The sequence below is a fragment of the Gracilinanus agilis genome, chromosome 2 (genome assembly GCF_016433145.1).
Source record: "Gracilinanus agilis isolate LMUSP501 chromosome 2, AgileGrace, whole genome shotgun sequence".
Classification (NCBI taxonomy): Eukaryota; Metazoa; Chordata; class Mammalia; order Didelphimorphia; family Didelphidae; genus Gracilinanus; species Gracilinanus agilis.
This window is the reverse complement of record NC_058131.1, coordinates 153,133,748-153,160,607: the sequence shown is the minus strand read 5'-3', so window position 1 is coordinate 153,160,607 and position 26,860 is coordinate 153,133,748. Positions and strand designations below refer to the sequence as shown.

General features: G+C 41.3%; 1 protein-coding gene and 1 pseudogene across 2 annotated transcripts in view; one reads left to right on the top strand and one right to left on the bottom strand.

Annotated features, from left to right (window-relative positions):
* Positions 1–1,344: 1,344 nt before the first annotated feature.
* The window catches only part of KCNIP3 (potassium voltage-gated channel interacting protein 3), a 160,312-nt gene continuing 134,796 nt past the window's right edge, over positions 1,345–26,860 (bottom strand). For both annotated transcript variants that reach the window (XM_044660786.1, XM_044660787.1), the window contains 7 exons: positions 24,317–24,441; positions 23,708–23,777; positions 23,063–23,133; positions 7,083–7,190; positions 4,208–4,312; positions 2,547–2,609; positions 1,345–1,414 (listed from right to left, as the gene is read on the bottom strand). In XM_044660786.1, the coding sequence (XP_044516721.1) occupies positions 1,367–1,414; positions 2,547–2,609; positions 4,208–4,312; positions 7,083–7,190; positions 23,063–23,133; positions 23,708–23,777; positions 24,317–24,441 (590 nt within the window). In that variant the 3' untranslated portion in view covers positions 1,345–1,366. The remainder of the gene's footprint in view (positions 1,415–2,546; positions 2,610–4,207; positions 4,313–7,082; positions 7,191–23,062; positions 23,134–23,707; positions 23,778–24,316; positions 24,442–26,860) is intronic.
* On the top strand, positions 9,253–9,342 carry LOC123238545 (annotated as a pseudogene).

Below are 26,860 nucleotides of genomic sequence, written 5' to 3'. Positions count from 1 at the left end.
ATTCACCTCCCTTCATCATGTGCCCCTTCTTGGTCTCTGGCACACAGGCATCCTCTGCCTGTCCTGAGCTTAGCAAACATGCAATTCTTGTTTTCTCATGTGGTTGTATCTGTTGTGAGTGATTTACCAGAAGGCAGAAACAAGGCATGCATTGAGCTTTTCCTTTTCAACAGAGGTACCTCTTCCCCCAACCCCCAAATACTCCTTGAAGAATCAGCAAAAGAAAGCCCTCTCAGAGTAGATTACTGCTCCCTTCTTCATGATGCCCTCTTGGCAGCCATGAAACCCTGGAATAGAGGACCGGCTGGGCCATGTCTCCAAACAGGGGATAAAGCACCTCTACTGTGAGGAGTGATCTAGAATAGAAACATGACAGAAGACCTGCAGTTTGAAGAGACAGTATGGCATCATGGGAAAAGAACAGGGGATTTGGAATTAGAAGACTAGAGTTCAAATCCTGAATCTGCTACTTACTAGCAGTTTGACCTTAAATCACTTCCCTTCCTCAGGACTCAGTTTCCCCACCTATAAAATGAGAAGGCCTATAAAGGTTACTAACAGCTCAATAACTCTATCCTAATTAGTATGAAAAGAGGAGAGAGTTCTAGGGGTAGCTTTGACCCAATAATGCAAGGTTGTTAACTTTTTCTCAAGAGTTGTGGGACTGGAAAAGGGGTATGTGAATTTAAACCCATGGTCTCTAAGGTCTACAGAGGAGCTGTTGGCCTGAGGGAAAGAGGTGAATATTTCCTTTAATGACTGTGCTATCCTCTGTGAGAATTCAAGCCCTTTTCCTGGTAAAACCCAGTTGTGCAATGGAATTGGTGAATATCTCCCTAAACAGGCAGAAGATACTACTGATTCCTTTTTGAAATATACAGATTTCACCCAGTCTCTGGGACATAAATTCACCTTTGGGAAGAAGACTGGATAGGTGATACTCTATTACCCACATACCATCTCCTTATCTTCCTAGTAGGAGAGAAGTTGGTACATGTAGTAGTCCACATTTCTCTCTCTCTCTCTCTCTCTCTCTCTCTCTCTCTCTCTCTCTCTCTCTCTCTTTCTCTCTCTCTTTCTCTCTCTTTCTCTCTCTCTCTCTCCCCACCCCCCTTTTCTTTCATCTTGTTCTTGCTCTTCTTCTTCTTCTTCTTGTTCTTCCTCCTGTCTCTTGTTCTCTCTCTTCAAGCCTAGGGGCATCTTATGTATGTATGTAGCAAACTTTTAAACTTTTGTTGGTTTTTTTCCTTCTTTTTTTTTGTAAATTAGTAAAAAACCCAGTTTCTTGTGAAGGTGGAGCCCGTTGGTGTGAAGGTGGCCTTCTGAGGCAGAGGTTGGGGAGGGTGGCAACTGAGTGTCCCCACTTCTAGATTACATTCTCAAATAGCTGCATGGAGCTCATGATGTTTTCATCCTATTTGGAGTAAGGGGAGGAAAAAAATGGAGACAAGGGGACATTGTGAGGAGCTGTCCAACAGGACTGTAGAATTCACTGTAAACAGTTTCCAGAATAGTTGAGAAATTATTATAGTGATTAGGTAATTGAGCAAAAACTAATCTCGTAATGAGAAAACGGAGGTTAAACAAGAATTCAGCGTTGGCTGGGTTACATGAAGAAGGGAAGGGATTGCCTGGCTGGAAGAGGTTTTGAGGTGAGTAGATAATGCTTTGGAGAAATGCTTCTAGTGCCTTTTTCTCCAAGGATCCATCCAATATCCTAAAGGTCACAGACACTAATTAAACACTGCATTCAAAGGAATGTTTCTAATCTCATATATGGACCTTTATTTTCTTGAGAATGTAAAGAGGATATGGAAAGGTTTTATGATGTCATTACTTTGGTGAAGAGGTAGGGGTAGGGCCAATAGCAATGGACCAGGAAGGAATGTTAGGCTTGTAAGATTCTCTAAAGGATCTTAGGAAATAGCTCCCAAAAGGATGAACCTGAACTAGGTGAGGGACAGAAATGGACCTTAAAGAATGTGTGTTAATATACTACCTAGACTGTTTTTAGCTTGAGCTCTAAGAGTTTAGATCATGATTAAAGTTCTAAGAGAATCATTCCAAACCTAGAATATCTCCTTAACAGTTGATTATTAATGTGTATTGGGAGGAGAGGGATGGAGAGTTTGTGAGGATCCAGGACTGAGCAAGATGCTCTGAAATCTTTGCAAGGGGAAGGGACGAATGGGGAAGATAATATAGGAAGAAAATAGAAATTGAAAAATATTCCTATTTCCTTGGATCCTCAGAAGTGGGAATTTCTAAGCAGGTGGAACCTAACTTCCTATTGTGTTTCTGATAGGAGTGAAGGGGATGATGGGGGCAGCTGAGTGGCTCAGTGGATTGAGAGCCAGGCCTAGAGACGGGAGGTCCTAGGTTCAAATATGGCCTCAGCCACTCCCTAACTGTGTGACTCTGGGCAAGTCACTTGACCCCCATTGCCTACCCTTACCACTCTTCTGCCTTGGAGCCAATACACAATATTGTCTCTAAGACAGAAGGTAAGGGTTTAAAAAAAAAGAGTGAAGGGGATGGAAGCTCACCTTTTGACAAGTCTCTAGGAATTCTTCAATGGTTACCACTCCGTCCTGATTCCTGTCCATTTTCTGAAACACAAGCATGTCCACTTATAAAAATAAGTCAAATCCAAGGGAAGTCTCCTAGTCATACCTTAAACTACAGAGAACTTACTTGGTCAAGCCCTTCCTTCCTTCCTTCCTTCCTTCCTTCCTTCCTTCCTTCCTTCCTCTCTTCTCTCTGTCTCTGTTTCTGTCTCTGTCTCTCTTTCTCTGTCTATATGTCTGTCTATCTGTCTCTCTCTCTCTCTCTCACACACACACACACTTTTACTAAATGCCTACAATATGAAGGCATTGTATTAGGCACTTTTTAAGTCTATCTGAGGAATATCTGCAGGCCTGAATCCTTCCTATTGTCACTAATCTGACATTTTCAGCCAAGTATAGGATACTATAACACTAATTTTAAAAGCATCTGTCCTGTTCTCAGGTGGCAAATTTTGGAGCCTTTGGCTTTCCTGGGCTACTCTCCCCATCCCTCTCCCATTCCTTATTCAATAATACTTGCCCCTCTCCATTTTCTTTTTCCCACCTACTTCCTGCCTTCACCATCAACCTTTCCTGCAGCTTCTAAATGTGTGTCCTCAGCCTCTGTCTCAAGACCAATTCTAGATAATAATAAGAATAATGCCTCATATTTGTATAGAGCTTGGGGTTTTACAAAATGCCCTCATGTGTTATTTGACTTCATCTTTCAAAAAATTTATCTGAGATAACCAAGGCAGGTATATTACTATCCCTATTTTACACTTCAGAGATCTGAGACACAAAGAGGTTAACTGACTTGTCTATGGCTTTACAGAAAGTCAGTAGTTTAAATGAACCATGACCTAGGCTTCCCTGAAATCCTGACTAACCTCCATCTCTTAACTCAAATGGTTCGGCTTACTTTTCCCTTTTTTTTAAACCCTTACTGTCCATCTTAGAATCAAGAGTATGTATTGGTACTAAGGCAGAAGAGAGGTGAGGGCATTTAGTGACTTGCCTGCAGTTACACAGCTGGGAAGTATCTGAGGCCACACTTGAACCCAATTCAAGATCTCCTGTCTCTGAGCCTGGCTCTCTGTCCAGTGAGCCATCTGGTTTCCTCCTCAGGTCACTTTTCATTACCCATTTACCCGCATTCTCAAGCAAAAGTTAGCATTCAAATTCTTACCCTATTCTTAAAAATTTGTAAATTTATTTAGAACTGGAATGGACCTTAGAAATCATCTAGTCCAACTGTCTCAGTTCACTGATGAGGATCAAGAGAATTGAAATGACTTGCCTCAGGTCACACAGATACCTAAGGGCAGAGCCAGGACTGGATCCTAGAGCTCAGGTTAGTATGCTTTCCTCAACATCCCACTGTTTTTCATGGAGTCACTTCCTAAGTCTGGGGGTCATTTCTGGGAAAGAAAGGCAAAGGGGAGAAGAGATAGGGTGGGAGGGGGAGAACAGCCAGTTTCCATGTCAGCAGGTAGCAGCTCCCTACAACATTTCATGTGTGGTGGCCTCACATGACCTTGTCAGGACTTTGTCTCTCCTTGGGATTCTTCCAAAGAAATCACTTGCTTGGTCTATTAATCAAGAGACCCTTCTACTCTCTCTGTTTCCATCACATTTCCAAGGAAGTGGGGTGTTACCTGAAAGAACCTTTCCACGTGCTCCAATGGGGCTTCTTCCCTCAGGATGGGATAAGTGTGACGACCCATCATGTCATAAATGGATTTCATAATAGCCAGCATCTCCTAGGATGGGAAACAAGGCAGTGGTGAGGTCTAGGGCATTGTGGGAGCTCTCTTATAGAGGAGAGAAGTGAACAAGAGTTCTGGAGAACTAAAAAGGGACCTTTATTTAGGGATTGTTCCAGTGCCTCTGGTAGGATTCCACACTTCCATAGTTCTAGAATTCCACACTGACTTTCTGCAACAGAAGGGACAATGGCAAGGGTCCTACAAATCCTCAGGAAAATTATAGCCCCTTTAAAAGGGAAACTGTACTTTGTTATCCTGTTTTCCTGGTAGTCAACAAAAGAAAAGAGCCCTAGTTTTCTCTTTTCTATTTTTGGTGTGCCTTTCTATGTTCATAATCCATCAGTCCTAGATCTATTCTCCATGATTTGGCTCCTCAGAGCAGTAGCCCTTATGGAACTACCAGGTGATTGCAAGCACTAGATCAGGAGTCAGCAGCTTTATGAACTCCAAGAGCAGAAGAGGAACTCTGTTGGCAGAGATGGCAGAACTCTGGCAAGCCTTTTGCATTGATTTAAGCATAGGAAAATAGAGAAGAAAAAAGGGATTTGGAGTCAGAGGACATGGCTTCCTATCCTGATCCTGCCACTTATTACCTGTATGTTCTTAAGCCACTTAAACTCTCTAACCCTCAATTTCTTTATCTGTAAAATGAAGGGGTTCGACTAGCTAACCTATAAATTTCCTTCTAGCTTTAAGATCAAGAGACTTCTAAAAATGGTGGCCTTTGAAACTGCTCATTTCAATTCAGGTCAACAACTCTTTAGCAAACACTATGTATGAGTGAATCCTCAAAAACAGGTACCTGAAAACACTGGAAATTGAGGGGATGTCCATCAATTGAGGAATGGCTGAAAAAATTGTGGCATATGTTGGTGATGGAATACTATTGTGTCATAAGAAATAATAAGCAAGATAGTTTCAGGAAAAGTTGGAAAGATCTGCAGGAACCAATGCAGAGCAAAATAAGCAGAATCAGGAGAATACTGTACACAGTAACAGCAATATTTGGACGATGATTATCTGTGAAAACTTGGCTACTTTCAGCAGTGAAATGATCTGGGAAAATCCTGGAAGACTTATCATGAGGAAAGCTATCCACCTCCAGAGAAAGAACTGTTGGAGTTGTCTTTCACATCAGCATATTTATGATTTTATTTGGGGATTTTGGCTATGTATGAGTTTGCTCTTACATCAATGACCAATATGGAATTGTATTTTTCATGACAAAAAAATGGGAGAAAAGATAGGTGCCTGTTGGAAGCAGTATTAATAATGATAAGGCTTTTTATTTTAGTGTTTTACATGCAGCCCCTTGTTTGTGCTTCCTGACTGCCATTTGGAATGTGTAGTGCCAGTATTTTTTCCCATTTTTTATTTAAGGAAACTGAGGCTTACATGGGATAAGACCAAGGTCATATAGCCAACGCATCAGAGCCAAGACAAACTTGGGGCTCTTCCTACCACATCACATTGTAATATTCAATAGAATACCACTTCAATAATATGAGAATTCATGATTCATGTGCACACTTCACCAAAATTGATTGCAAGTCCTTTGTTGTTTCCTAGATGGCTAAGGAAATATTTAGAACTGGAAGGGACCCTGAATGCCATCTAGTACAACCCCTTCACTGAACTAGAAGGAAACTGAGACTGAGAAAAGGTTAAGTGACTTGTCCTTGGTCATTGAACTAGTAACTGCTAGAGGCAGTATCTAAATTCAGGTCTTTCTGACTCCAAATCCTGTACTCTCTCCATGCCGCCTGTCTCCATTGGTTGCTAGGGCTGAAAAATTCATCAAGGCACTCAACCTACTGATGAACCATCTTGACCTCTAATGTAGGCTGGTCCTTGGCTGATGGGCCAACTGGCGTTCACTGGGCTCATACTGAAAAGCCTTTCATTTATCTTATCCTTCTCTGGCATGGCCTTCAAGAACACAGAATCATCTCCATAAGGTGGCATCAGAGCAGATTTTATTCAACTTCAACTGAATAAGAAATGAAAAACTAAAACCAATTAGTTTGCACGACTCCCACTGTCTTATCTCACAAAAGAGCCCAGAGCAACCAACACCTGAACATCAATCAAACAGACTCTAAAGCTGAGAGTCTCCTACATTGGTTAATGTTCAGTCGTTTCCATTGTGCCTGACACCTCATGATCCCATTTGAGGATTTCTTGGCAAAGATAGTGGAGTGACTTGCCATTTTCTTCTGCAGCTCCCACCTGTCTCATCTTGACTCCAGACTAATCACAGACTAGAATCCTGATAGCTACCTTCATTCTATTATCTGATACAAATCCTTTTTTTAAACCAATACCTTCCACCGTAGTGCCTGCCAGTTCTATGACAGAAGAGTGGCAAGGGCTAAATTGGGGTAAGTGGCTTGCCCAGGATCACACAGCTATGAGGAAGCATCTGAGGCCAGATTTGAACCCAGGATCTCTCAATTCCAGGCCTGGTGCTCTATTTATGCTGCCATCTAGCTGACCTAATGCTAAGCTTTCTTTTAACCCTTTCCTTCCATTTTAGAATCAAGACTGTGTATTGGTTCCAAGGTAGAAGAGTGGGAAGGGCTAGAAAATGGATTTAAGTGACTTGCCCAGGGTCACACAGGTAGGAAGTGACTGAGACCAGTTTTGATCCCAGGAACCTCCTGTCTCTAGGCCTGGAGCTCTATCCACTAGGCTACCTAGCTGCCCCTTGATTCAAATACTTTGGCTCCCTCTGTCCCATTTGTTACCATTTGTAAGCAGGTACCTCTTTTGTGATGTATCCATCCTTGTTAATGTCATAGAGATTAAAGGCCCATTTCAGCTTCTCATGAACTGTTCCACGCAGCAAAATTGAGAGACCCACCACAAAATCCTGCCAAAAAAAAAAAAAAAAAAAAAGGAGCACTGGGTTGAAGGCAGTTGGATTTTGTTAATAGGGAATTACTGGCAATAATATAGGACTAGGGAGTAGACTTGTGATTTGCTGGTAGAGAGAACTTTCAAATGAAGAAATTCTTTCTACTCATATCAGGTAGTACCTTCTCTAAAACTTCTCTTAGAGAGTTGCCTAGAGCTCTGCCACGTTAGGTAACTTGCCCAGGGTCACACAGCCCAGTATGGGTCCAGGGCAAAATGAAATAATAAAAATATAAAAACTCACTAATTCAGACTAATTTGTGATGAGAGGCCCTGCTGTAAAGAGGCTAAATTATAGAATATTTGAAGGGAATAGAATTTTTATTATTTTCCAGTCCAAATAATAACTTGAACTAAGTTAATGATGGCCTGCTGAGTAGAGCTCTTATAGGACCTGCTTTGTTGTTGTTGTTTATTTGTTTTTAAACTTATTCAATTCTTTGTGACCCCATTTGGGGTTTTCTTAGCAAAGATACCAGAGTGATTTGCCATTTCCTTCTCCAGCTCATTTTATAAGTGAGAAAACTGAGGCAAATAGGGCTAAGTGACTTGTCCAGGGTCACCCAGCTAGTAAGTGTCTGAGGCCAGATTTAGAAGTTTAATCTTTCTGATTCCAGGCTCACTGCTCTATCCACTGCACCTCCTAGTTGCCACCTGATTTAATGTACCAAACTAATTTATTATTTTATTTTTTTTAAATCCTTATCTTCTATCTTATAATCAATATTGTACATTGGTTCCAAGGCAGAAGAGTTGTAAGGGCTACACAGAGGAGATTGTCAGGCTAATTTATTAGTAAAGCAAATATTTTATGACCTGAATACTAAAAAATAAAAAATACCATAAAAATTTAGAAGAGAAACATTATATACTTTTCAAAGCTTGGTGGAGGAAGGTGAATTCTAAAACAAAAAAGAGAGGAAATTCTAAATCAAAAAAGGATAAAACAAATGATTAAAAGACATAATTTTGATTACATGAAATTGAAAGTGTTCTACACAAACAAAATCAATTCACCTAGACAAACAAGAGAAGCAGTCATCTGGAAAAAAAACCTTTGTATGTAATATCTCTGAACAGTCATCTGATAGTGAAGATATAAAGACAACTATGTATGAGACCATATGCCTTTTATCAATAGATAAGTAGTCGAAAGATCTGAATAAACAGTTCTCAAAAGAAGAACTTTTGAAAGAATGCTCTAAGTCACTAATCTTAAGAAAAACAAAAATCAAAATAACCCTATGATTTTGCTTCATGTGTGGCGACTGGCAAAGTTAACCAAAGCCAGGGAATAAAAAATGCTGGAGACAAGATGTAGAAAGAAGGGCATATTAATGCATTGTGAGTGGAGCTGTGAATTAGTTCAACCATTCTATTGAATGGTTAGAATTAATCAATTAATCCAATAAAACTATTGGAATTAAGCAAAGAAAGTAACTAAAATGTCCCTAGTCAGACTCAGAGACTACACTATCAGGTATATACCCCAAGGAGGTCACTGACAAGAAGAAAGAGCCTCGTACACCAAAATATTTATAGCAGCAATATTCTTTTGTGATAACAAAGAACTGGAAAAAAAAGTTTGTGACCATGGTTTGGGGGACTGGTTAGACAAATTGCAGTACGAATAGAAAAGAATATCACTGCACTGTGAAAAATCATGCATATGATAAATATTGAGAAGCATAGAAGGAGTTAAATGAACTGATGCAAGTGAAGTAAAAAGAGCCAAGAAAACAACACACATAAACACTACAACAATGTGGAAAGAAAGTATGCCATCACCACCAAAATAATAGAAGCTGAAGGCCATGAAATCATAATGGCCAAACCTGATCCAAAAGAAGAGATATTAGAAGACACCTCCCTCTGGTTCATTGCAGAACTGGGGGACTGTGGGTGTGAATAATTATTACCTTCTTTGGGTCTCAGTTTCTTCATCTGTAAAATAAGTGGACTAGATGGCATTTAACCCATATTTTCTTCCAGCTCCAAATCTATAAACTTATGATACTGTGTTATATTAAAAGAGAGAGATGATTTGTAGTCCCCTTGATAAGGAAGAGGTCCTAGTGAGCTTTACCATACACATAGGGTTAAATTCTAAGACAGAAGGGCAAGGGCTGGGTAGACAGGAATAAGTGACTTGCCCAGGGTCATACAATTAGGAAGTATCTGAGTCCATATTTGGACACAGGTCATCCTGACTCCAGGCCTGGTGCTCTATCCACTGTAGCACCTTGCTGATTCTCAGGGTTTTTTTGAGGATAGGATAAAATAATTTAGTAAAGTGCCTAGCACTTAGTAGGTACTTAATAAATGTTTGCTCCCTTCCCTACTAGGAATGCAAGTATTACCATAATCCTCAAGGAACATTTTCCACTGCCCCAAATGCTTTCCCAACTGAAGGAGCATTTTGTGTTGTTATTTCCACAAATGTTCAGAAAAGCAGGAAGACTTTCTTTTCATTTCACCCTGCCTGGACCTCCCTCTGACTTTACTCTCTCTGTCTTTGGTATCACTTTTCACATAAACTCCAATGTTTATAACCTTGGAATTATTTTTGACTTTTTCTTGTCCCACACCCCTTTCAGCTCAAATCAATGATCAAGTCTCATCAGTTCAACTTCTTTAGGATCTCTCCTATTTCCTAATCTCCATTCTCACAGCTATCATCTTAGTACAGGCATCCATGACCACCAATCTGAATTCGACAAGCCTTTCCATCTTCCTTCTTCCCTCTCTAATCAGTCCTTCATATTGCTATCAAACTAACATCAAACTTCATATAGCTATCTTCCTCAAATGTCAAGATGATCAGGTCATTCCTCTTCTCAAAAACCTTCAGAGGATCAAAAACCAAAACCTACTGAGTAACATTTAGACACCCCTGACTGTCATTCAAAGCCTTAATCCAATTATGCATCCCAGCATACCTTCCAATACTTGGACATTTGCTGAGTTAGTAGAGTTTTACTGGGAGACAGAACAGGGGCTTAGAAGTGTTATATGGTGGTATTCTCAACATTTCTTTTTATGTCTCCTTGTGGAATTTCTTTCTCTTTGCATGAGTCGGTTTTGGTTGGCTTCTAAAATAGCCTAGATTTATTTCCTTTCATAATTCAGCCATAATTTGGGGCAGCTAGGTGGCACCATGGCTGGAGTGCTAAGTCTGATGTCAGGAAGACCCAAGCCCAAATCCAGCCTCAGACAATGTTATTAGCTATGTTACCGAGGCAAGACAACTTAAGCTGGTTTGCCTCCATTTCCTCATTGGATGAGATAATAATTGTAGTGGTATTGTTCACTTGGAGACAGGAGGTCTTGGGTTCAAATCTGACCTCAGACACTTCCTAGGTGTGTGACTCTAGGCAAGTCGTTTAACCCCAATTGCCCAGCCTTTATTGCTCTTCTGCCTTGGAATGAATAACTTAGCATTAATTCTAAGTAGGAAGATAAGAGTTTAAAAAAAAAAAAGCAGATGCTGACCCCATATGGAATTCTCCAAAGCAGTGGAGACATCCTGATATCATACCCCCAGGCAAGGTGGAATTTCCATTAACAGGAGAGCCTCTTTTGTTGCTCTGTTGTCTCCCACTCTTCCTGACCCCATTTGGGGTTTTCTTGGCAAAGACACTGGAGTGGTTTGCCATTTTCTTCTCCAGCTCATTTTACAGATGAGAAAACTAAAGCAAACAGGGTTTAGTGACTTGCCCAGGGTGACAGTAAGTGTCTGAGACCAGATTTGAACTTGTGAAGTCATCCTGACTCTAGATAAGACATTCTATCCACTCTACTACCTCAGGAGTGTCCCTGAGTAGTGAGAATAACATAGATAAATTGCAGAGATAAATCTTTGGGATAAAAAGCAATCCAAGCCCAAGGAGGTGGTGAAGACGTTACCATTGGGTCACCCACCATTTAAATCTCCTTGAGTAAGAGAACATTCCTTAACTCTTTAATTCCTTCACAAGAACTACACCTAGAACAGGAGTCCCTGATACCAACTCTACTCCTGCCTGAAACCCCCTGGTCCATGCCATAAAGTGGGGAGCACCTTAAAAGGAAAACAAACCAGCATATGGTATAGTGTTCAGCACATAGTAGGTGTTTTTTAAGTGGTGGCCAGTAATATTGTTATGATATATTAATAAATGCATGTTGATTAATTGATTATAAACAACATATCCAAAATGCTCTTACCACTATTCCACACTAGCTCTTGCTGATCTGGTGTGCTCATAGAATATATGTACCAATGGAGAACTGAGCAATAAGAGTGATTGTCAGGTCAGGTGTAGCAGGCTTAAGTGAATTATAATAGCTGGATTGCTTTCAATTTCCTCTTCCTAGACAAGGCTACTTGGGAAATTAGGCCTCCTCAACATGAATTAAATTCAACAAACATTTGCTGAGAATCTTCTGTGTACAAAGCAACACTTCAAACACTAGGGATACACAATTTTTTAAATCAAAAGAATGGGCAGCTAGATAGCACAGTGGATAAAGTGCCAGCCCTAGATCCTGGGTTCAAATCTGGCCTCCCACACATCCTAACTATATGACCTTGGGCAAGTCACTTAACTCCAATTGCCTAGACTTTGCTGCTACTGACAGAGAGCAAGGGCTTAAGAATAAATAGATAGACCCTTTCCTTAGAGAACTTGTAGATTAAAAGATGTATAAAATGCAGATAATTATAATGGAAGGTAGAGGGTAATCTGGGTATAAAAAAAAAAAAAGAGGAAAATGAAGTACTCTAGGAATATTCAAGCCTCTGGGCATTCAAGGCAGGAGCAGGCCTGCTCTAAAATGGACTCTAAGCCGTCATAGGTTTTGGGCCTCAGTATACTTAAGGTCTGGATTTTGCTTCCAGGCAAGTGCTTCTGGCAAGTATAGATAGGATCATCTCTTAGGCTCTCCTCAAGGGCCCCCATTTTGGAATGAAGCTCTGGGATAGGTGGAGAGTGAGAGTCCAGTCCTGCCAGCCAAGGACCCAAACACCTGCGTACTCTTCAGTCCTTGGCATATCTCAGAACTTGGAGAGACCCTGAGGCAGCGAGGACCCACACCAACTCTGCCCTTAGTGACTGCATGACCCCGGAGGGCACAACTGATTTTGTTCTGATGTTTCAGTTGTCATCTGTCTCTTGGTGATTCCATTTAGAGTTTTCTTGGCAAAGATTCTGGAATGGTTTGCCTTTTCTTTCTCTGGCTCATTTTTACAATAAGGAAACCAAGGCAAATAGAGTTAAATGTCTTGCTAGTAAATGTGTGAGGCCAGATTTTGAACATTTGGAGATGAGTCTTCCTGACTCTACTAGGCTTGGCACTCTGTTTGCTGCACCACCTCACTGCCAATCAAGGCACAATGACTCCTATCATCCTAAATGGGCAAATTACCAGCTCCCACTCTTCTTTATCACCATACTTCCAATTCCACATCTGAGTTGAAACACCTCTCCCCATACTCTCATCTCTATCTACCTTAGACTTCTCTGTATTTTTTTTTAAACCCTTACCTTCCATCTTAGAATCAATATTGTGTTTTGGTTCCAAGGCAAAAGAGCAAGGCAATGGGGGTTAAGTGACTTGCCCAGGGTCACACAGTTAGGAAATGTATGAAGCTATCTTTGAACCTAGGTCCTCCCATCTCTAGGCCTGGCACTCAATCCACTGAGTCACTTTTCCTTTCCATATTATTAAAAAAATTAATTTCTTACCTTCTGTCTTAGAATCAATACTGTGTATTAGTTTCAAGGCAGAAGAGAGGTAAAGACTGGGCATTTGGAGTTAAGTGACTTGCCGCCTAGCTAGGAAGTGCTGGAGGCCACATTTGAACCCAGGATCTCCTGTCTCCTAGCCTGGTGCTCTATCCAATGAGCTACCTGTCTCCCGCTCCATATAATTTTTCTATCCATCCATTCTATTGCACTCCCTGGAATGTCCACTTTATTAAAGTAGCTTCCCTGTAGCCTTCCAGCACAATCTTTATATCTTGTGCTAAGAGAAATCTGACACTGCAGCCCTGGCCTCCCTCTTCAGTAATGGATGATTCTTTTATCTCCTAGAAGCAGGACCACAAGAGGAGGAGTGAGTCTACGCCACACTTTCATTTCTGAATTATCCTTTTACTATCATTAATCAGCAGCTTCTCTTCCTTTGGGTCTTACTCTGCCCAGCTTTATCATCTGGACCAGTTGAGTCACTTACACAGGGTCATTCCTTCTTCCAGAAGTTCAGGATCCAGCATACATCTTCCCTGTCCACCCCAACCTTTGTTCTCGTACTTGGAGAGTTCAACATGTATAGCCGACGTCCCGGTCTCCATCTCCATCAGCTTCTTCAATGGCCAGGACCATCATCATCTTCTCATCTTAGTCACACAGGAATCTCTCTCTTGTCTATGACCAACCTCCATGATCCAGAATTCTGAAATTCTTCTGTTTAGCTAAAGTTTGTTTTTTCATCCTACCACCTCTTTCTGTCTTACCCCTCTCTCCTAAAATTATTCCTCACCCAATTTTGATTCCCAGTCCTTTCACCCATCTCTCTTCTCCCATTCCATCACCCTTTCCTTGGCCTTCCTCACTCTTTCATCTGGATGCTTATACTAGCGGTTCTTGAATTCTTTACCATCCTATTCTACTGCTAGTCCCATTTTGCCAAATCCCAATCTTGGGTCACTCTTATTATCTGTCTCCTCCATTCCTATTCATTCACATGCTATTAAAAGTATTTTTATTGCATAAAAAATCATTCAATTAGACAACTAGGTTCACTATAAATTTAATTTATCTAATCTCACTGGATCCTCTCTGCTACACTGAAGGAATATATATACCTGCCTCTAGCTTTTTCTAAGTCATTTACTCAGAATACCTTCCCAGTGACAAAGTCCATCATTTTTACAGCCTGACTCCTTAAAAGTGCCATAACCTAACACAAAAGAAATTGCAGATTAAATAACATAAATGAAATTAAGTAAGTTGCTTCAGGAAGTTAGAAGATAGATATGTATAATATAGAGAGAAGAGAAGGAGGAGAAGAAGAGAAAGCTAAAAGGAAAAGGAAATGGAGAGGGAGAGAGGGAGAAAGAGTCTTGTGATGACAACAGTACGAAATCAGAGGCAGTGAGGTAGCACAGTAGTTAGAGCACCAGGCCTGGAATCAGGAGGACCTGGGTTCAAATTTGGCCCCAGACACTTCCTAGCTGTGTGATCCAGAGCAAGTCACGTAATCCTTATTGCCTAGCCCTTGTAGCCTTTCAGTCTTAGAACTAATACTAAGATAGAAGATTAAAAAAATAAAACGAAATCTCAATGAGGAAATTCCCCATATCAATACAAGTCATCACTTCTCTGCAATTTGTTTATTTATGGTTTACAGATTAAATAACTTGTTCAGGATCACAAAGCCATTACAGGTCAGAGGCGGGATTTTAGTCTAGATCTTCCAAGGCCAGCCATCTCCTCTGCCATATTGTTTCTCTGATATATCTCTCCACTATATGGCACTGCCTCTGAGAGGCAGCGTGTTGTCATGATTAGAGAACCAGTCTCACAAAGACCTGGGTTCAAGTTCTCCATCTGGCATATACTGACTGTATGACCCTGGATAAATCACTAAACCTCTCAATGATCTAAGTCAGTGATGAGAAACTCAAATAGAAATGAATCCTTTCCTCTGCATATCAACTGGCTGTGAGTTGGACACATTCTGTTTTGTTCAGTCTTGTCTGACTCTTGCGGAGATTAAAATTAATATTCAATAACTATTATATTTTTATAAAGGTTTATTAATAATAAACTAACAAAAATACTAGCTAAAAGGTTCTAAACTTCAGCCATGCTCATGAAGAGAAAGAAAGAGGGAGGAGCTACAGAACTCATAAAACAATAATGTGACCATGCAAATGTGGAGGCACAGGAGAGATTAAAGGGAATTTTGGGAAATACTAAGCAATTTATGGGGGATGAAATCCAAGGTTCAGAATCTCCATTTATATATCCTTCATGATCCCACTTGGAGTTGTCTTGGCAAAGTTGGTTGTGGATTACCATTTCCTTCTCAACTCACTTCACCAAAAAGGAAACTGAGGCCAACAGAGGAAAGTGACTTGCCCAGGATCACACAGCTACTGTCTGAAGCCAGTTCTGAACTCAGATCTTCCTGACTCCAGACCTGGTCCTCTATCCCCTGGGCCACCTGGATGCCCATTCTCGGTAACTGTTGAAGCTTGCAAGTTGCCTAGAAGGTGATGACCTACATCATTGTTAAGGGGGGATTCCCTCCGCTGGGGACTCTCTCTTAAAACGAAATCAGTGTCGTTCCTGCTTCCTCTACTCGGACGTCTGGACACGCACCCGAACCCACGCACACACTCACGTGTGTGTCTGAATTTGTGGGTCAATTCAAAATTCAAGCCCAGAGGGAGCAAGTGAGCCCACGAGGAAGGTAGGTCTCCTGGCTCCCAGCTCAAGCCAGGGCTCATTTCTGTGTCCTCCACGGCATTGTGCTCACGCCTCCAGAACGCCTAGGGTTGGCTAGTCATATTAAAAAGAGAATGTTTTTAAAGCTTTATTGACCGGACGAACGCCACCACCAATGCAGAAGCTGTGCTTCTTGCTTTCTCTCTTTCCCGTTAGCCGCCCTTGACCCTGGGAAGGCTGAGTCTGAGGCGGGATCGATCCGAGACTCTGGCTGAGGCTTTCCTCTCTGTGATGAGGTTTGAGCTTTGGGCTGCAGTTATTTTTAGAGGCTCGGAATCCACCAAATCAGGGGCCTCTTTGAAACAGCCCTCCATGACTGGCCCGAGGTGGGAGACCCAAGCACAGCTATTCAGCCCTCCCTCCTGGGGCTGCCTTCCATTTCCTGCAGCATTAGGAGCCTGGGCTCCCTTCCGCTGGTCCCCAAGGGAGGCGACCCTTCAGAATCAGGACTTGGGGGGTATCCTGCATCTAGGGCAGTCTTCCTTGGACACTGCTGTGACCTGAAGGGCTCATACCCACCCCAAATAGCTATTAGTAGCTAAAATTTCACCATGAAGAATTCATTTCTTCTGTGTAAGAACTGGCCTTTTCCACACTTCTATTAAAATGAAATTATGGGGCAGTTGGGTGGGGCAGTAGATTGAGAGTCAGGCCCAGAGATAGGAGGTCCGGGGTTCAAATATGACTTCAGACACTTCCCAGCTGGGTGACCCTGGGCAAGTCACTTAATCCCTGTTGCCTATCCCCTACTACTCTTCTGCCTTGGAACCAATACACAGTATTGATTCTAAGATGGAAGATAAGGATTTAAAAAAAAATCAAATTTTGGGGGGAGGATGGAAGGAGAATAATACATTAGGGTGGCATAATGGATAGAGCTCTGGGCCTGGAGTTGAGAAGACCTGAGTTCAAATTCCTTTTCAGACATTTACTAGCTATAGAACTCTGAATAAAACTTAAAAAAAAACCCTCTTACCTTTTTTAACTTTAACTTTTTTTAAACTCTTACCTTCTGTCTTTAGTATCAGTTCTAAGATAGAAGAAAAGCAAAGGCTAGGCAGTCAGGGTTCAGTGACTTGTCCAGGGTCATATAGCTGGGAAATATCTAAGGCCACATTTGAACTCAGGTCCTCTTAACCCCAGGCAAGACTTTTTTTTTTTTTAAATAAAACCCTTGCCTTTCATCTTAGAATCAATACTGTGTATTGGTTCCAAGAAGAGTGGCAAGGGTTAGGAACAAAGGAAAGCCAGGTAATGCATATGGAAGAAAAACTCTAAGATCTGTCAGAATTATTAATTGAATTATTAATTCTGTCAGAATTATTAAATGAATTAATTAAATAATCATAAGTATCTCTCCTTAGAGAAAGAGCAATCCAAAGAGATGAAACTCCATCCTGCTTTTGAAAATTATTTTTTCCAAGGCATTTATTTTTTCTTTAAACCTTTAACCTTTTGTCTTAGAATATTAAGTATCAGTTTTAAGGCAGAGGAGCAGCAAGAGCTAAATAATTAGTGATTTGTCCAGAGTCATCCAGCTAGTCAGATTTGAACCCAGGACCTCCCATCTCTAGTCCTGGCTCTCAATCCACTAAGCCACCCAGCTGCCTTCTAGTTAAGACATTTAACCTCTATTTGGTAAGTTTCCTCAACCATAAAATGGGAATAATAAGAGCACTTACCTTCCAGAGTTTTTGTGAGTCTCAAATGAGATCTATAAAGCACTTAGCATAGTGCCCAGCACATAGTAGGTGTGTAATAAATGCTTTATTCATTCTTTATTTCCTTAGATCATGAAAAAAGGAGCCAGGAGCTTCTCCATAGCCCTATGTCCAGGGGACTACAGTCTGCTACCATACTTCTAGGATGGCCTTTACACATGCTCATCTCTCCTGTCCTCAAAAAACTCCTGTAGCCCCTGCCATCTCCTCAGGCTATCATCTGCCATTCTCAGCCATGCTCTTGGGGAAAGAAATTATCTATACTTGCTTTAGGAGTAGACAGAGTCAGGGCTAGAAGGAAAGCTATATGGTGTGTTTTGGGCACCAGCCCACCTCCACCTGGAAGAGACTTTCTACTGATTTAAGTTGGTCTCTTCTCTACAACTTATATCCTTGGAGTTGCCTAGGGCACTGAGAGGTTAGTGACTTGCCCAGGATCTCCTAGGCAGTATTGTCAGAGGTGAATTCTAAATCCAGGTCTTCTTGACTTTAAGGGGGGATATCTTTATCCACTATGCCACATAGCCTCTTTTCAGAAAAATCACTAAGATTACCAAAAAAAAAAAAAAAAAAGGTTTGTTCTCTTCCATCAATGAAACTTTTTTTTAAAACCAAAGGATGTTGACCCTCTTTTGCAGTAAGTAGCAAAAAAGAAGGAACAAAGCAGATGCCTATCCATTGGAGAATGGCTGAACAACCTGGTATGCAATTATAATGAATGTTACTATGCTATAAGAAATAAAAAATATGAGGAATTCAGAGAAATCTAGGAAGATTTTGATGAATTGATAAATACAAAGAAGCACAAAAACATGTGTAATGACTACAGTAATATGAATGAAATGAATAATAAAATGAAGCAGAAAACTGTTATTATAAAAATAGTCAGCCCAGGAAAAAGCGTTTCTGAAGTTAAAACATCTGAGTCAGTGTTTGTTACTAACCATGGGATCCTACACAAGATACTTGATCTATCGAGGTTTGTTTTTCTGTAAATGAAAGGGGTTGGGAGTCAACTAGGTGGCTCGGTGGATAAAGAGCCAGGCTGGGAGACAGGAGGTTCTGGATTCAAATCTGATCTCAGACACTGCCTAGCTGTGTGATCCTAAGAAAGTCATCGACTAGTCCCTAATGTTCTTCTGCCTTGGAACCAATAATTAGCATAGATTCCAAGACAGAAGGTGAAAGTTTTAAAAAATGAATTAGTCTCAAGGTTGTGCTGGTAAATGTTTAACAACAATCTCTCCAAAAAAGGAAATGTATATACAACACACTTTAAAGTTTATTCTTCATTATTAGTATTTTCTCTATCATTTTCTTAAGTCTAGATAATTAATAAAGACAATAACTCAAGATTTGATTTGTGGCATTTTCAGATTTTCAGGGTGTAAATGCTCACACTGAAAATTTAACAATCTGCTCCAAGGAGCAGGTTCCAGCTGGCTTCAGCAAAGCCCCGGGTTAGGGCTAGATGATCTCTAATGTCCCTTCCAGCTCTCAATATACGATCTCTTAGTTCCTGAAAGGTGGAAGACTGGGAGTGTGGAAATTGTGAAAGCTTTCTCCAATATTATTATTATGATGATTGTTTTTGCTGTACTGTTTTCTTCTCCCAAAGGGCCAGTAGAAAAGGGAATATCTCAAAAGGACAGTGTTGTAAAAATGAAAGATATCTATAAAAACATAAAGAAGAAAAAGAAAGAATTCCTTCTGTGGTGTTACTTCTCAACATCTCCTCTGGGAAAGAAAAGCCAATGAAAACAAGCTAGAAGGAGCCTCTGAGTTTCAAAAATTTATCAACAAGGTTTAAAACACAGCATTTCTAAAGACTGCATTCCATTCGTTATCAAAAGCTTCTAGGTCACCCAAGGCGGGAGCGAGCCCACCACATGGACAGTCTGTGCTGGGAGCCCTTTCCTAGGAACCCAGCTTCCTGCTCATCTCCTTGTCTCTGGGGCTCAGGCAAGGCTTTGGGGGATCATGTGGGTTTGGGGGTGAGATGGCAAGTCAGACAAAAGCCCAAACCAAATAGGAATAGCAACAGAGAGCCAGATTCCTCTTCCTGCCCTCCAGGATAGGGAGGGAAATGGAGGAGCACAAAGGGTTGCCTTAGAGTTCCAGGGACTTAAGTTAGGCAAAAGGAAAGATTTCTTCACAATGAGGATCTTCTCTTTCCCATTTAGGACCAGGGTGGCTCTGGGCAAGGAATCATTTCCTTGGGGCTTAGTTTCCCCTGCTATAATATGAAGAGGTTTGCCAAGAGCTTCCATATGATGATCCCTTTCCGTTCTAGATCTATGCTCCTGTGATGATTGAAGGCTGGGTAGTTCCTGGAAATAGGGGATGGGCTGCCCTTTGGAGATCTAGAGAGAGAGACAGGATAGGGATTGGACCCAGGATGCCATCGGGACAGGGAACTCCCCAGTGAAGAAACTTCATCCATCAAAGCACCTTCTTGGGAACTCAAGTCTTTGAGGGGTTCCTAGAGCACTGAGGCTAAGGGACCTGCCCAGGGCTCACACAGCCAGAGTGTGTCAAGAGATAGTCTTTCTGACTGGAAGGCCAGCTCTCTCTATTAAATAAGGGGTCAACAATCTACAGCCTGAGGGCTAAATCCAGTGCAGTTGGTTCAAGCAGGAACCTGCCAGCCAAGAATGGTTTTTACATTGTTTTACATTTAAAAACAAAAAAAAAACCCTTTATTTTAAAACATAAAAACCAAGGCAACTAGGGGGCACAGTGGATAGAGCACTAAGCCTGAAGTCAAGAGGACCTGGGTTCAAATCTAACCTCAGCTATGTGATCCTGGACAACGCACTTAACCTCATTTACCTAGCCCTGCCCTTCTTAGAGTTGCTACTAAGACAGGAAGTAAGGAATATATATATATATATATATATATATATATATATATATATAGGGTTCTATTTATATTCATATATATTATATACTATATATTTATTTTTGTATTATATATTATATTACTATTTATTTATAAAAATTTCTATATAAAGGGTATACATATATATTTATATATGGAGAGAGAGAGAGAGAGAGAGAGAGAGAAAGAGAGAGAGAGAGAGAGAGAGAGAGAGAGAGAGAGCTAGGTGACTCAGTGGGTAGACAGTCAGACCTAGAGATAAGAGGTCCTGGGTTCAAATCTGACATCAGACACATTGTAGCTATGTGATCCTATTTGCCTAGCCCTTGCCCTTCTATCTTAGCGTTGCTACTAAGACACAAAGTAAGAGTATATATATACATATATATCCTTTTCTATATTATGTAGTATATGTTTATACATGTATATTATATATTGTATATAATTATATGTATATTATGTTATATAAAGGGTTATATATCTAATATAAATAAATATTAAAAATGTAAATATTGGGGCAGCTAGGTGACTCAGTGGGTAGAGAGCCAAGCTTAGAGATAAGAGGTCCTAGGTTCAACTATGACCTCAGCCACTTCTATACTGTGGAACCCTGGGAAAGTCACCTAAACCCAATTACCTAGCCCAGTGATGGGCAAACTATGGCCAGATGTGGCCCCCTGAAGTGTTCTATCCCATAGAGCAACATTATTCCTAATTTGATGAATACAATGAGTAGGATACAATACAATGAAACTTCCGGAAGAATTGCCTTAGAAACAAACTGACAGATGAGCATTTCCTTTCCTTTAGCCCCCTCTTTATTTGTTTGTTTGTTTGTTTGTTTGTTAATTCATTTATTTATTTATTCATTTATTTATAAAACCCTTACCTCCCATCTTGGAGTCAATACTATGTATTGGTTCCAAGGCAGAAGAGTGGTAAGGGTATGCAATGGGGGTTAAGTGACTTGCCCAGGGTCACACAGCTGGGAAGTCTCTAAGGCCAGATTTGAACCTAGGACCTCCTGTCTCTAAGCCTGGCTCTCAATCCATTAAGCAACCCAGCTGCCCCCCAAAACGAAGTTTTAACCTTTGGCATTAAAGGTTTTCTGGAAGAAGAATTGGCTTCAGACTGGCATGGCCCTGGGCCCGGGCAGCTCTGGGTACCGGGCCCAGGTGACGTCTCAACCTGGGCTGGCCTGACTCAGCAGGCACGTTGTGATCTCCGTGGCCCGGCTGGCCCTCTCTCCCCTGAGACCCAATAAGTGTCTGGTGTCCCGGAGACTTACAAGCCTTTTGACCTTCCAATCTCTGGAAAATCAATAGCAATTTTTTTTAACCAAACCTGTGATTTCTTGGATGCAGGGATCTCTGAGTGAGAAATGTGTTTCGCTGTGGCAATGAGAGCCTCCTCTGTAACTGAGCATCTCGGGATGCTGCACAGGGAGCAGAAAGGTTCAGAGAATGACCCGAGGGCACAGGGTAGTAGAGGTGCCAGAGGTAGGACTTGAGCCATAGAGAACAAATTCTTTAAGTGAAAGTCTTAACATAATCAGTTATAAAATATGTACCTTCTGAAGTGCAAAAAGATACAAGACCCTGGGCAAGTCACTTCATCCTTTACTGCTCTTCTGCCTTGGAGCCAATACTGTGTGTTGATTCTAAGATGAAAGGTCTGAGTGTAACAAAAACATATATATATATATATAATAAAGGCTTGGGCCTGACTCTGAGAACACGTTGCCTTGGCCCAAGATGGCCAAAAATACATAGTTCTTAAAGATTTACAGTAGGTGTTCTTTTTTTAACCCTTATTTTCCATCTTAGAATCAATATTGTATAATGATTCCAAGGCAGAAGAGTGGTAAAGGCTAGGTAAAGGAAGTTAAATGACCTGTCCAGGGTCACAGAGCTAGGAAGTATCTGAGGTCTAATTTGAGCCCAGGACTTCCCATCTCTATGCCTGGCTCTCAATGCACTGAACTTCCTAGCTGCCTCCTGCAGTATGCACTCTTCACAAAAAACTGTGAGAGAGTTGGAGGGCAGGAGAGAAGGGAACAAGCATTTATTAGTAGGAACACCTACTATGTGCCAGGCATCACTTTACAAATATCTCATTTGATCCTCATAACAATCCTAGGAGGTAGGTGCTATCATTACCCCCATTTTACAGTTGAGGTAAATAAGGTAGTCAAGAGGTTTAGTGACTTGCCTAGGCTCACACAGTCTGTAAGTCTCTGAGGAGGGATCTGAACTCAGGTCTTCCTGTCTTGAGGCCCAACATTCTACTTACTAAGTTACTTAGTAGTATAAGCCATCACTAACCTATTTTATATATGAGGAAACTGAGGCTCTGAGAGCTTTATGTTCATGGACCAGGAGAATGTAAGTTCCTTGAAGGCAGAGGCGGTTTCATTTTTGTCTTTATATCCCTAATCTTTAGTATAATGCCTCTAAGTGTCTGAGATAATGATTTACTCATGGACTCCCAACTCCAAGTCTCAGCTAGCTCTCCACTCTCCAATATGCCACTAGGGAAATGACCAGTTATTGCCAGGAACAGCATCTTAGTCAGTGGGACTCTAAAGAATGTCTTTTGAAGGGAGAAGCAACATAGAATTAATTGCCTTCGTTAGCCAGAGAGACAATGTCATGGGGGAAGGAGAGGGATGAGAAATCCCTCTAGAGCTGCACCAGGGGCAAACTAAGGAAACCAGGAACAGGGGACCTACCTCAAAGTGAATGGCCCCATTCCCATCTGCATCAAAGGCATTGAAGAGGAAATGTGCATAGGTGGTGGCATCTGCAGGGACAGACAGAGGGAGAGGGCTGGTGTTGAGTGCCAGGGACCTGCCAAGATGCCTCCCACCCCGACTCCTAGCTTCCACCAGGACTAACTGTGTAGGGCATGCCCAGGGGAAGGGACGCGTCACCACCTGGGGCAGGATGGATAACGGCAGAAAGAACAGAGAACCTCCTGAGTGGAGGGCAAGACTGATCTCAGGGATTGTCTTCTGTGGAACCAGGCTGCTTGAAAACAGATAGCCGCACCTCCATGGATGTCTAAATGGGGAGAGCGACCTATGGAGGAGGGTGATTAAATGCTGCCAGTGACAAATGTGTCAGTGGGTCAGTGCTGGTGGCGGAATATGCCCTGGATCCTCAGTCAGCCCTTGCTACAGATGACAAGGGTAGGTGAGGATGAAGGGCTGAATCTGCCCTGCTACCTTTGCTGCCAACTTTGAAGACAACATTAAACTGAGGGAGAAATGGCTCTTTAGCACCTAGGGGAATGGTAATGGGAGGGGAGGGACCAATGATGGCAATCTTCCTTCTTGACTAGGGACATAACAGGTTCACACATATAGAAAACTCACCTCCCTGGGGGAAGAACTGGGAGTAGATGAGCTTGAAGGTCTCTTCATCTACCAAACCAGTGGGACATTCCTGCAGCAGGGAATCACCCTTAGTGACACAATCCACTGCTTCCACTCCCCAGATCCCCAGACAGTGAGTGGCAGATCTCCATCTTTTGTTGTCCTGGACCACCCCATCATGGCTCACCTTTTTATATGTTATCCCATCACCCACCTTCTTCTGTCCCTTTTTTGCTTTCTATAATAAACCTCTTGACCCTCCATGACACTTCATCAAGCTCTGAGGGAAAAGATGGTGGCACGATGGCTGGTCTCCCCTTCCCAGATTGTTTTGTTCTCCCAATCACCCCTAGTTCTATATCTAAGAAAAGACTTGGGTCACAGGAAGGGGCGATGGCCTTCTAAACACCCCATAACCCAAGGCAACAATGCCAGAAGTGTCATGCATCCTGAGTTATTCATACCTACTTTATTGTCCCAACTCAGAGGTTACCATATGTAAAGTCATCCTCAGATCCATGCCCCACTTCCCCGAGATCTAGAGATAGAGACTACAATGGGTTTCCTTCTCCCCACCCCCATCCCCACTACAACTCAAAAGATACTCACATTCTTGAATCCTCTGTACAAAGACTGCAGCTCCTTCTTGGTAAACTTGGTCTGAGCCTGGAGTTGGTCTAACCCTTCTGGCTGGTGGCGGACAGCAGAGAGCTCCAGTTCACTGTCACTACTATCTGGAAGAAGAGAAACAGGCACACAGCTCAGTGAGTGATGGTGCAGAGTGGCATAAAGAGCAATGGATGTGAGAGCTGGAGGTCCCCGTTCAAATGCTGCCATTTCCACTACGTGACCTTGGGCAAGTCACTTAACCCCCACTTCATTGTCCCAACTCAAAGGTTACTATATAGAGAGTCATCTTCAATCCATGTCTTACCTCCAAGAGTCTTTAGATCTTTAAATCTTTAGATCCAAGAGATCTAAAGATATAGACTACAACGGGCTGCCTTCTCCCTCCATTATAATCCCAGAAATACTCGCATCCTTGAATTGAAATATAACAACCCCAACTGCCTAGCCCTTACCTCTCTTCTGCCTTGGAACCAATATTTAATATTGATTCTATTACAGAAGATAAGGTTTGGATATTTTTAATCCCTAGACTAGAAGATCTCTACTGTCATTCAAGCTCTGTGATTCTATGAGTGGCAGGATTCCCCTTTGGAAGTGAAAATATAGAACAGAGAGAAAAAGAAAAGGCTATAAGAGCTCCCCCATGTCCTCAAAGTCAGTTTATGGAAAACAAGGGTCTTAGACTGAAGTAAGGAGAAAGTCCCTTGATCAAGCAATCATTCACAAATGTTCCATTTCTACGTTTAAGAACCTCAGAATTCTGTTATCCGAATATCTTCTATCATTTCCATCTCCCTGTTTGTTCTACTACTTATAAACATAGACTTTTATGTTACCATTTATTTTTATTTCTATAGATATAACAATATATAACATAATAATGATACATGACATTATAAATATATAATAAATTATAATAAATATGTTTATTCAAGAGAAACAAATTATCATACTAGCTATCTATTCTCAAATGCTTCTTTCTTGTCCTGTTGTCTTATCACTACTCACCTTGCCAAAGTCCATACCTGGATTACTCTTACCATCTACCACTTCTTTTGCTCTTCCTATTCAGAAACTGCTGAATGGGGCTCAAAGAAGTCACACAACCATGCTTACTGGGTCCACTACAAATTTATGCTCTCTAATCTCACCCAGGACTTCACCTAAGCTTATAGTCTTCCCTAAATGATTCTCAATCTCACTCAACACAGTAGCTGTTACGAGTCTTTTTTCTTCTGAAATGAACCATAACACACACACACACACACACACACACACACACACACACACACATACACACACACATATCACACATCACATATTGTCTGGATTGTGGATCTTGTCTAATACTTCACCAAAATAAAATTGAAATCATTCATCTCAAGCTCCTTTTCTCTTCCTCCTCCTCATCTCACATCCCCCTTACCTCATCCCACTACTTTTTCCTGTCCTTTACACTAATCTCTAATGATAGAGAGAGCCCATCTCCTTGCCAAGGCAAGTTTCACTAAAAATACACTCTCACTCCCATCACCTCCTATCTTTTCTGGCAGATTGCCTCCACTATCAAGCCCAGTCTCTCTCTAATCTTCACTCTCTCCCTATCTATGTGTTTTGCATGATAATACATATATAACCCAAATTGAATTGTTTGCCATCTCCAGGAAAGGGGAGGAGAGGGAGGGAAGGAAACAATTTGGGTCATATAACTTCAAAAAACTTATGTGGAAATTTGTTATTACATGCAATTGGTAAAATAAAATGTCTTTATAAAAATAAAATAAAATCTCTCCCCACCTATTGGTTTTCCCTTTTTCTTAAAAAACATGTCCAGTATTTTCTCTCACCTTAAAAATCTCGATTTGATTCTATCATTCTCACAAGCTGGTATTCCAAATCTTCACTAATCTTCTAGAAAAAAGACACCTATGCTTCATTTCCTCTCTTCTCACTCTTTTTTGAACCCTCAGCAATCTAAGTTCTGACTTCATTCTAATGAAATTGCTCTCTCCCAAATGACCATTTATCTCTTGATTGTCCAACCTAATGGCCTTTTCTCAATTCCCATGCTTCTTGATCTCTTTGTAGCATTTGACATTGTTGAACACCTTTTTTTCCCTTCATACTCTCTTCTCTTTGGATTTTTATGGCCCTATCTTTTTTGGTTCTCTTCCTACCCATCTCATGAATCCTTCTCCATCCCTTTACCGGATCTTCATCAGTAACATACCTACTAAATTTGGATGTCCACAAGGCTCTGTCTTAGGCCCTCTTCCCTTTTCTCTCCTTTTCTATACCTTTTTACTTGGTAATCTCATCAACCTCCATGAGTTCTATTGTCTTCTCTATGTACTATTGATTCCCAGATCTATGTAGAAAGTTCTTGTCTCTGACCTTGAGCTAGTTTCTCATCATAAACTACCTGGATGTGTTAGAAACATTTCAAACTCAACAAGTTAAAAAAACACACACATCTCATCTTTCTCCCCTTCATTCCTTTTAGAGAATTTCCTTATATACACA